This window comes from Castor canadensis, chromosome X (genome assembly GCF_047511655.1).
Source record: "Castor canadensis chromosome X, mCasCan1.hap1v2, whole genome shotgun sequence".
NCBI lineage: Eukaryota > Metazoa > Chordata > Mammalia > Rodentia > Castoridae > Castor > Castor canadensis.
In genome coordinates this window covers 87171800-87183880 of record NC_133405.1, presented here as the reverse complement: position 1 = coordinate 87183880, position 12081 = coordinate 87171800, and the positions used below count along the sequence as shown (strand labels likewise).

General features: G+C 39.5%; 1 protein-coding gene across 19 annotated transcripts in view; it reads left to right on the top strand.

Moving 5' to 3' along the window:
• Zc3h12b (zinc finger CCCH-type containing 12B) overlaps window positions 1–12081 on the top strand; it is a 305889-nt gene that overhangs the window by 277698 nt on the left and 16110 nt on the right. For all 19 annotated transcript variants that reach the window (XM_074063657.1, XM_074063651.1, XM_074063642.1 and 16 more), the window contains one exon: window positions 8171–8910. In XM_074063657.1, coding sequence (XP_073919758.1) covers window positions 8309–8910 — 602 coding nt within the window. In that variant the 5' untranslated portion in view covers window positions 8171–8308. The remainder of the gene's footprint in view (window positions 1–8170; window positions 8911–12081) is intronic.

The following is a 12081-nucleotide window of genomic DNA, read 5'->3' as shown; positions in this document are numbered from 1 at the left end:
TATTTATGGATTTACATGTGTTGAACCATCCTTGTATTCTTGGAATGAAAATGAATTGGTCATGGTGTATGATCTTTTTGAAGTATTGTTGAATACTGTTTGCCACAATTTTGTTGAGAATCTTTGCATCTATATTCATTAAAGATATTAGTTTATAATTCTTTTATATGGTTACATCTTTATTGAGTTTGGAATGAGTGTAATGCTGGCTTCATAGAATGAGTTTGGTAGTGTTCCTTCCCTTTCTATTTCCTGGAACAGTTTAAGGAGTATTGATGTTAGTTCTTCTTTAAAGGTTTGGTAAAATTCAGTTGTGAATCCATCAGATCCTGGGCTCTTCTTTGTAGGGAGACTCTTTATTACTCCTTCCATTGCATTGCATGTAATAGGACTATTTCAGTGTTTAATATCTTCTTGGTTCAATATTGATTGGTCACATGCAGCTAGGAATTTATCTATTTCATCTAGATTTTCCAGTTTATTTGAATATAAGTTTTCAAAGTACTCTCTAATGATTCTCTAGATTTTGTTAGTATTTGTGGTTATTTCCCCTTTTTCATTTCTGATTTTATATTTTGGGTCTTCTCCCTCCTCCATTTTGTCACGTTGGCTAAGGGTTTGTCAATCTTGTTAATATTTGCAAAGAACCAAATTTTTGTTTCATTGATTCTTTGTATAGTTTATTTACACTCTCATTGATCTCAAACCTCATCATTATTTCTCTCTATCTGCTGGTTTTGGGCTTGTTTTCCTAGGAGCTTAAAGTACAGCATTAGGTTGTTTATTTGAGAGGTCACTGTTTTTTTAATGTAGGCACTTATACCTATAAACTGTCCCCTTAGCTCAACCTTTGCTGTGTCCCACAGATTCTGGTAGGGTTTTTTTTTTTTTCATTTTTATTGGATTCTAGGAAATTTTTAATTTCTTCCCTTACTACTTTGGTCACACATTGGTTTTTCAGCAGTGTGTTGTTTAGTCTCCATGTGTTTGAATATTTTCTGTGGTTTCTTTTGTTGTTGAGGTCTAGTTTTATTCCATTATGATCTGATATGATGCAGGGGTTTATTTTAATTTTCTTGAATTTGTTGAGCCTTGCTTTGTGTCCTAAAATATGATCTATTTTGGAGAAAGTTCCATGAGCTGCAGAAAAGTATGTGTATTGCCTGGTTGTTGGGTGAAACACTCTGTAGAAATCAGCCATGTCTATTTGGTTTAATGTGTGGGGTAATTCTGAGGTTTCTTTGCCCTATCTATTGGTGATAGTGGGGTATTCAGGTCTCCCACTATCACTGTGTTAGGGTATATCTGTGCTCTTAGGCCCATTAAAGTGTTTTTAATGTAGGTGGGGTGCCCCTGTGTTTGGAGCATGTATGCTAAGGATTGATATTTCCTCTTTTGACTCTTCTGATTGATTTTATTCTGAAGTCTACTTTGTCAGATATGAGTATAACTATTCCTGCCTGTTTGTGGAGTTCATTTGATTGGAAAACTTTTTTCCACACTTTGACTCTAAGCCAGTGTTCATTTTTTTTCAGTCAGATGACTCTCTTGTAAGCAACATATGGTTGGTCTTGTTTTTTAACCCAACTTGGTATTCTGTGTCTTTTGATTGGGTCATTGAGGCCATTTACATTCAGTGTTAATATTGACAGGCGCCTGTTGTTTCCAGTCCTTTTTATTCCCCTGTTGTTTATTTTTTCTGGTTCCTTGTGTACTGGTCTGCTTGCTCAAAGGAGTTTATTCTTTCTTAAATCTTCCTGTCTCACTCTAGTTTCTTCTTCTATATGTAAAAGTCCTCTAAGTATCTTCTGTAGTGCTGGCTTGGTAGTACAAATTCCTTTAGTTTTGCCTTATTGTGGAAGGTTTTAATTTCTCCTTCAATTAGAAAAGATAGTTTTGCTGGATAGACTAATCTAGGTTGATATTTGCTTTCTTTCAGGGCCTGAATTATGTCTTCCCATGACCTTTTTGCATTTAGAGTTTGAGTTGAAAAATCTGCTGTTATTCTAATGGGCTTGCTTTTATAAATGACTTGTCTTTTCTCTTTTGTAGCTTGCAGAATTCTTTATTCTCTGTTCTGAGTGTTTTGATTATGATGTGTCTAGGGATGTTTCTTTTATGGTCCTGATAGTGTGGTGTTCTGTAAGCTTCCTGCACCTAGGTGACTCTCTCTTTCTTGAGGTTAAGGAAGATTTCAGCTATTATTCTATTTTATAGGTTGTCAGTGCCTTTAGTTTGTATCTCTTCTCCTTTTACACCCATGAGTCGTAGGTTTGCTCTTTTCATGGTGTCCCAGATATCTTTCATGTTTCATTCGTATTTTCATAGCATTCTTTCATGATCTTTTACTGTTTGGTCTAATTCCTCTACTTTGTCTTCCTTTCCTGATACTCAATTTTCAATTTGTTCCACTCTGTTCACCAAGCTTTTGATTGAGATTTTTATTTAGGTTATTGAGTTGTTTATTTCAGATTGATTATTTTTCAGGGTTTCCATATCTTTATTGATTTCCTCTTTCCTATCCTAGATAGTCTTCTTAATTTTAGTTATCTGTTTGTTTGTATTCTCTTTGACCTCATTAATTGTTTATTCACATCTTCTTTGAGATCTAATACTAGCTTTTGTGTTTCTTCTTGGAGGTCGTGAATCATTTTTACTATTGTTTTTTGGAGCTCAATATTTGATATCTCTTCCTCTATGCAGGTGTTTAGATCCTTACTGATGGAATTGGCTTTTGAGGGAAAGCAGTTGTCTTGCTGTTTCATTCTCATTGAGATTTATGCATCCAGAGTTGTTTTTAGTTATGGTTTTAATCCGTTGTGCCTCTGTAGTTAGGGTTTTGAGGTTTTTTTCTTCTGGAGCTCCAACGGTGTTCCTCAGAGAGGGGTATGCTGGATATGTTACCCCTTGGAGGGTTCTAGTTTTGGTGCTGATTACCTCTTTTCTCTCCTCAGCAAGGGAGCTGGATTTTGTGCTCTTTATGGGAGTGCAGGTGCTGTCCTGCAGTCACAATGGGGAGTGTTGGGTCTCTGTGCATTGTGGGGAGAAGGCCTCCTAAGCACCAGCAGAGTGGTGGATTGCCACTCATTGGAGAATCTGGGGTTCCAGCTCTTAGACAGGAGAGATGGGACTCTCCTGCAGGGAAACACAGTGTGAAGCACTGGGCTGCTGTGTACTTGGGGAAGCAGGGCTTCTAGTGCTGCCTGGAGAGTAACAGGTTACAGCTTTCTTTCCCTCAATGGAGAATTTGAAATTCTTGCTCTTTAATGGGGGAATGAGAGCTCTCTAGCTGCCAGGAACAGTAGAGAGAGCTGGGCCTCTTGCACCTTGTGAGGCTGGTCTCCTGTCAGAGTAACAGGTTGCCACTCAGTGGAGGAGCTGGGGTTCCAGCTCTTAGACAAGGGAGACTGAACTCTCCTGTAGGTCAGCAAAGTGGGAAGTGCTGGGTCTCTGTACACTTTGGGAAGCAGGCCTTCAGGTGCTGTGCACAGAGTAGCAGGCTACATCTTTCCTCCCCTCAGTGGGGAACCTGACATTCTTGCTCTTTGACAGGGGAAGGGGAGCTCTCCAGCTGACAGGTGGGGAGCACTGAGCCTTTATGCACCTTGGGAGGCAGGCCTTCTGGTGCCACTCACTGAGTAGTAGGTTACAGCTTTCCTCCCTTCAGAGGGAAATCTGGCATTTTTGTGCTTTAACAGAGAAGCAGGACTCTCCCATGGTCAGGAACAGTGGGAGGCACTGGGCCTTTTGGTGCCACAGGGAAGCAATTCTCCTGGCACCCACAGAATGGCAGATTACAACTCAGTGGAGGAGCTGGGTTCCCACTCTTTGGCAGGGTTAGTGGGGGCTCTCTCATGGGAGAGTTTGGCGTTTAGCAGTGGGCCTCCATGCTCTGTGGGGAGGGAAGCCTTCTGGTGCCAGCAGAATAGCAAAGAATGGAGCCTGGGGTTCACTTGTGTGTGTGTGGTGGTGGGATCCTGGCACTGAGTAGCAAGTTGAGGGTACCCATGGGGCAGCAAAGCTGGTAGACTTGAATTGTCTGGTGCCCACAAGGCAGCAGAGGCCTTGGGGTCTACCTGTGTTGCAGTGTGGTTTTCCAGGAGCCACATCAACTGCCACAGGCATGGGGGACCCTAAGCCTACAGGTAGCAGGAGCCCTGGGGCTTATTTGTCAGTGCAGGGTACCAGGAGCCACAGCAGCTACTGCAAGCATGGGGGAACCAAGCCTGCAGCAGTGGGAGTTCTTGGGCCTCATTGCTGGCACAGGCTTCTGAGAACTCAGTATGATGGCACTGCTGCAGGCACAGGGGAACCAAGCCTGCAGGCAACAGGAGCCCTGGAGCCTGCTTGCTGGGGCATGAGCTCCAGGAACCACAGCAGCTGCTGCAGGCACAAGGGAACCAAGTCTTTGGGCAACGGGAATTCTGGGGACTGCTTTCCAGGCATGGGCTCCAGGAGGGCAATACAGTAGCACTGCAGGCACAGGGGAACCAAGCCTTTGGGTAGTGGGACCCTGGGGCCTATTTGCAAACATAGGCTACCAGGAGCCACAGCAGCTTCTTCTAGCCTGGGGTACTGAGCCTGGTGGCTTGCACCTTCTGTTACCCGTGGAACAGCAGGAGCCAGGGGTCCTCCTTATACATGGGTGCTGGTTTCCCTGGTGTTTCAGGGTAAAGGTATCAAGTCATGTAGTAAGGGGGAGCATGGAGCTCCGAGTTCCTGTGTGTGCCAGGAAGCAGGACTTACCGCCAAGTGCTGAATAATGGAACCTGGAGCCTATTAAGGTCCTTAATTCACTTTGAGTTGATATTTGTACAGGGTGAAAGACAGGGATCTAATTTCCAGCAATTTGGTTAATATTTCCTTTAAGGTTCAACTCATAGCTTCCTTTACCTTTTAACAATAACTTAGCCAGTTTATAATTATTAGTCACTTGATTATTATCTCTCTCCATTCCCCATAATAATAAATAAGCTCCTCAAAACCAAGATCTTCGTCTGTTTTTATATCCTCATCCCCTAAGGTGTTACCTGGCACATAGTTGATACTAAGTAGAATTTTTTTACTTAGTTAATTAATGAGTCAACCAATAACTTCAAATATTATACATATCCTTCTTAAATTTTTTCCTAGTCTCTTTAAATACTATCTCCTTGCATTGTACTCGAATAAGAATGTTCAGAGTTAAACATTTTCTCTTCTGTATGTCAGTTGAAATTTGCAAGTAATTTGGGTAACTAGCCATATATTTAGGTTACTGCAACATCTCCAGTTTATACCTATTATTCTGGCATAATTATTAGTAAAACTCCTTTTTATTCTCAAGAGTATCTCAGTTTGAGAAAGGAGAGAGATAAGAAAGGATAATAGAAGGGGTGAATATCATCCAAACACATTACATGCATGTATGAAAATGTCATAATGAATCTCATTGCCTTGTACAATTAGTAGTATCTCTGCTTTGAACTTTAATTCAGATGTTCACCCTCTAGAAAACTGTGTTTCAGCACTTTCTAGGACCGCTTCTTGGCTTTTTTTTTTTTTTTTTTTACTATTTTTCAATTTCTTTGAGAACAGGCCCAGTTTTGATTTCTCTTCCTAACCCTAGGGCTTAGCATGGTATCTGACACTTAGTGACTATTCTTTTGAATGAAAAGACATTCCTGCTATCTTGTCTCAAGAAGTTTGCACACTAAAACAAAACAAACAGGAAAAATGCATGACACTTACACACCAGCACAGGCTTTGGGACAGAAAACATTTTTCTTAAATTCTTCTTTGCTTAAGGTTTTGAAAGGTAAATCCAAATTTATTTCTGCTAAGCCATTTATTTCTCTTCTACTTTAGGTTATAAAGTAGGAAACTTTTGCAATAATAACTAGTAATTTCAATAAGGGTTGCCTGTCTGCAGGATTTCCCACGAGTTTAAATTTGTTATTACATAGTGAAAGTGTTCACACCAATGTCAACGTTGAATAAAGCTAAATATCCCTAAAGAAGGAGAAAAGCTAGCTAAGAACAATTAAACTTGCCTTTTACAAGTACCTCTAATTTGCCAAGAAAATATACATAGAGTCCTGAAATGGTTGTTTTTAAGTGACTTTGGAGCTTTGCATAAACGTAAGGAAAATCTCAGTGTCCTCTTATAATTGATGTTTCTGGCCTCCAATTCACCAACTGGTAACTGCCTGCCTCACATTGCTTCAGTGTGTGCACCAATATAGGTCTTATTGTTGAATCCAAAAAGAATGTCTCACTGTCCTTTGTGCACTCGAAATTATTTTGAAGAGAATAAAATGTAAGTCAGTAAACATGAAATTTATAAAGGAAATTGACTTTAAAGTTGAATAGCTAAGATTAATGGGAGAGAGAAATGGATACCTGTGTGTTGGCTAATTCGTTAAGACAATTTTTTTTTTGAGACAAGGTCTCACTATGTAGCCCAGCTGGCCTAAAACCTGTGATCCTTCTCCCTCAACCTCCCAAATGCTGAGATTATAGTCTTTTACCAACATGTCTATTAAGCGAGATTTTTGAAGTCAAAAGTGGTAGCGTAATCACTAGAAAAGTCCTTTGTCAATTTGAGGTGATGATTTTGTACAAATGTTTCCAAATGTGACTCCGAAAGTAACTATGCAGTTACCCATAACATTGCTAGAACTTTTCATTGCTTTTCTTGTTTGTATAAGTAGGATTGAGGGGTAACTGGAAATCCCCAGTATGCTGATTGCATAGATAACTTGGTTTTATTTTGGAGAGCACAGCTGATGCTTCAAAAGTTTGTTTGTGCTTACAGGTCTACAACCTGGCCTAGCTGTCAGTCTTTTTAGAAAAAAAAAAAAAAAAAAAAAAAACCTGTTCCAGGACTGGTGGAGAGACTCAAGTAGTAGAGTGCCTGCCTAGCAAGTATGAAGTATGAGGCCCTCAGTTCAAACCTCAGTGCTGCCCTCACCCAAAAAAACTGTTTCATGATGTCTGTTGCTTTGCTGATAGATAGATGATAGACAGATAGACATACAGATAGATGATAGATAGATAGAACCTACCAAGTTCTATTCACTTTTCTAAGCACTTTCCTTATTCATCTTACATAATCCTAACAATTACACTGTGAGGTAGCTACTAATATCTTCATTTCACCCATGAGGAAACTGAGATTTGAAGAGAAGAAAACATTTTAGATCTGAAACCTGCCAGGACAGATGAGGTAGGTGACAGGAGGGGTTCAGAAATGAATTGTCCCTTATTCTCTTCTGTAATTAGTAGTCTCCTAAAAATATTCCTGAGTTGATTTTTCCTTTTTTTTAAAAAGACAGTCTCACTCTGTTACCCAGGAGGAAGGATATCTCCCCAATGTCCAAGGGACCCTACTGCCTTAGCCTCCTGAGTGGATGGAACTAAAGTTGTGTACAACTGTGCCCAGGGATTTTTTCCCTTAATTTACCAATTATAATAAATAAAAGAGGCTGCAGATACACTCAGGAGAGTGCACATACCCCTTCCACATCTGGAACATGCCTTTCTATTTGTTATCTTTTCAGCTTACGTTAGTTGTCTAAGAGCAATTTTAATGGTTGTCCAATCTATCTAGTAGATGGAGTTCCTGACATTTTGCAAAGCATAATGCTAGAGAGGATTTGCCTGTCGGGAATGGATTTTAGCCTTAACAAGAAGGATCTGGTGGGGGATCTAGAAACACTTCCTTGAAGAAAGGAAAAAACAGAATCTGTCTAAGGATACACACACACACACACACACACACATTCATGTGCACACATGCATGCACACTCCTGCACCCTGTTGAAATGCAGTTTCTCTTTCTCAGTTGTAATAATAAAGGATAACTTTAGTAGTGATTTGGGGGAGGGAGAATTACAACATTAATTCTCCTACTGAAAATTTCACCTAAAATTATTAGAATTATGGACTTTATTTTTTTTCTATACTGGGGTTTGAACTCAGTACCTACACCTTGAGCCATTCCACCAGCCCTTTTTGTGATTTTTTTTTGAGAGAGGGTATCACGAACTATGGACTCTATATTTTTAATGTGAGTCTAATCTTTATATGCAGAAAAAAATCAATGCCAGAGAAACTATAGCTTCTTAAGAAAAAGCTCTGTATTCAAAACTTTACTAAAGATGATTGTGGCATATGCGTTTCTTTGTAGGGACTGGTAAACCAAACAGGAAAACTCTTGCACATTGCTACCACAACAGTTTACTATAGAGAATGTCACTCTATGTGGATTCCAAGCAGGCTAAAAAGAAAAAGAGCTGATTAGACTTCAAACTACTCACTGAACGGGATGACAGCCACCGCTGCGGTGGAGACGCCAAAAATGGAGAAGAGTGCTTCCAAGGAAGAAAAGCAGCAGCCTAAACAGTACAGCACAGAGCAAGGCAATGCTGATTCTGAAGAGTGGATGAGCTCTGAGAGTGACCCTGAACAGATGAGCCTGAAGAGCAGCAACAACAACTGCCATACTGGGAATGGTCAGTTGAAGAAAAAGGAGATGCCCTCCAAGCTACACCGCCAGCTTTGTCGATCACCCTGTCTGGATCGTCCAAGCTTCTCCCAGAGCAGCATTTTACAGGATAGTAAGCTCGACTTGGAGAAGGACTACCGAGCCAAGATGGATTTTGCTCTAAAGCTGGGCTATGCCGAAGAACAGATTCAATCAGTGCTGAATAAGCTAGGCCCAGAATCTCTTATTAATGACGTATTAGCAGAGCTTGTCAGACTTGGGAACAAAGGTGACTCAGAAGGACAGGTCAATTTGAGTCTGGTAGTGCCCCGTGGGTCCAGCTCTAGAGAGACTGCAAGCCCTGAATTGTCTCTTGAAGATGAAATAGACAATAGTGACAATTTGAGGCCAGTTGTCATTGATGGAAGTAATGTGGCAATGAGGTAAGTTTACTGGTTTTCCTCTTTAAAAAAAAAACTGTCCTGAGTTCATAGAAATTGTCTTCATTTGCAAAGCACTGTAAGAAGCCCTTACTTGTCTGTGTCTTGCATTCCTATAAGTGAACAGTCTACAATGATCCTGCCCTTGCCTATTTTTCTCCTTTGAAATTAATACTAATATGTCTTCAGGAGTTTTGAAGACAGGGTAATCAGTGATCCTTCAAAGGAAACAAATATTTAGCACTTGGGGTCTGCTATTCCATATTTACTAGATTAATCATCCTGAAAATGCTTTCATAATGTGACTTAGAGGTTTACTTAGGAACTTTTGGTAACTCCCAATCACTGTTCTACCATGTTTGGATCCTTTTGTCTTTAAGGCTGTTTGTGATCTGGCCTTTTCCTTCTCTTATTGATCATTTATTATATTTATATCAGTCTCTTTAATGGTCTCCATGTAATTATGCTGATTCCCACACCATTACCTGTGTTCCAACATTTCCCAACCTAGAAATGACCTCCTGCTTATCTTCATACCTTTCAAAATGTACTACGTCCACAGAGACCTTCCTGGCTTTTCATATCTTAATGATTGTCTCCGAGCTATAGTTTCTGTGGTAGGCTGAATAATATCCCACCAAAGATGTCCACATGCTAATCCCTAGAAGCTATGAATTTGTTATCTTATATGGTAAAGGGAACTTTACAGATGTGTTTAAGTTAAGGATCTTGAGATGGGGAGATTATCCTGGATTATCAAGTTTGGCCTCATATAATCACAAGTGTTCTTATTAGAAGGAGGCAGCAGGATCAGAATAAGTAGTGGGAGATGTGGTCATTTATTCCAGCAGCAGTTAGAGACTAATACAGTACCTAAAATGCCCTCATACTTTATTATATACTCTCTATGATTTTTACTTCATGTCAGAGAGCCATAGAAATCCCTTTTTCTATTCCTCAAGTGAATTGTTATCCCAGTGATTATGAGCTTGTTTCCTATCAAGTGAACCATTGCTTGATGAATTCATTTGGAATCCTTAGACTATAGGCAATCATAACAAAGTAAAAATCCTTAGTCTAGCAAGGGTCAGATTAGATTATCCCATTATCTTTGAGGGAAGGGACCTTGCTTTATTCCTCCCTTGTTTTCCTCATAGCACATGGCCCAGTAGTAGGTCCTCTTACAAAGGCATAAATAAGACAGCAGAGATGGGAGTGAGTCTTAAGAACCATGCCATTGTTGTATACAGGAATTTCTAGTGGCTATCTGGAAGTACATATGTAGTTCTGAGTAATCCTTATAGCAACTTTATCCAATACATGAAAAAACTGAAGCTCAGTGAGTTTAAGTGACCCCTCTGAGTTTACAGAGCTAGTAAGTAGCAAAGTGAGGACTATAACTTAAGTCTTTGGGCTTCCAATGAATGAAAAGAAACAAACATTTATTAATACCTCTTCTGTGTCAGGTCTTTTTAATTCTCATAGAAAAACTCATAAGAAAAGACTAAATAGTTTTATTTTTGTAGGTGAGGAGATTCAGGGTTAAGAGAGATTGAGTAACCATACAAGGTTACCCAGATAATAAATAAAAAGCTTGCATTAAAACCTGAATATTTCTTTAATGTTCTTTTTACAAAGCCATGCAATATTATATGAGTATTAATATTATTAAGAATATTTGGGAGGGCTAGGGATGTAGCTTAGTGATAGAGTACATGACTCACATGAGTAAGGCCCTAAATTCCATCCCCAGCACCAAAAAAAAAACATGAAAAAGAAGGAGGAAGACCAGAAGGAAAAAGAGGAAGAGATTTAAAATTTTGCTAGTAACAGAGAATACATTTACAGATTTTCTTTTTTAAATCTTTTAAATCATAATAGCATCATCACAAGGTGTTTAAAGCAGGCAAGACGTCACCTCTGTTTTCTTTTGTTTTGTTTTTTTTAAGGAAACCCAGAAACATAGCAATGAGAAACTTAAATGAACTACACACAATACTACAGCAATCAGAATGATACAGAAGGGTCAATGATAAACAGAGGATAATTGCTGTGTTCAAAGGGCCAAAGAATATCTGCTCCACTTTTTTTGGCATACTTGGGTTTGAACTCAGGGCCTCATGCTTACTAGGCAGATGCTTTACCACTTGAGTCACTCCACCAGCCCTCTGCTCCACTTCTAATAAGCATAAACTAAGTGATTTGTGAGGGGGAGGGGCATAGGATCTGCCCAACTCAATCTGTCACCAGACTATACCAACCAGAGCACCATAGATTGCGCCTTTTCTCTAAGGCTTGCCCTTCTCTGAGTGTTTTATGTTTTGGAGTTAGGGATGAGAAGAGACGAAGATTTCCTTGCAAACTTTGACTTCATGATACAAGATTTTCCTTGTCTTTAAACTTCTGCTCAAGAATCACTGACTATAAGGGACACTGTATGTTTCTTTTGCTTTGTAAAGAATAATGAAGAGGGCTGGCAGAGTGGCTCAAGGGGTAAGAGCACCCGCCTAGCAAGTCTGAGGCCTAGCCAGGCACTGATGGCTGACGCCTGTAGTCCTAGCTACTCAGGAGGCAGAGATAAGGAGGATCACAGTTCAAAGCCAGTCCAGGGAAATAGTATGTGCTATCCTATCTCAAAAAACCCTTCACAAAAATAGGGCTAGTGGAGTGGCTGAAGGTGAAGGCCCTGAGTTCAAGCTCCGGTACTGCAAAATAAATAAATAAATAAATAAATAAGAAAAAATAATAATGAAGAAATTAATTACTCAGGTAATTATTTTCAACACAGTCCATGTTACATTTAGTCCATTATACTGATAGGAAGATGAACTTTGCCTCCTGTATGAGTTGCTTTCCTAAATTAAAGGCACTACACTTGATTTAAATAAAGCAAAATTCACCATTTGGCGTTATTTTGGAGAGCATATTAAAATAGTGCATAGTGGACCACATGATTTTAGTGTACATTAATTATATAAAGTAAGAGGTTTCCTTGTGATATTTCCATACATGTATGTAATATACTTTAATCATGTTTGCCCCTTCTGTTACTCTTTCTTATTCCCTCTTTTCCCTTCTCTTCCATCTCCCTAGTAGTCCCCCGAATAAAAGCATTGACAAATGGGATTGTATCAAATCAAAAAGCTTCTACACAGCAAAAGAAACAATCAGCAG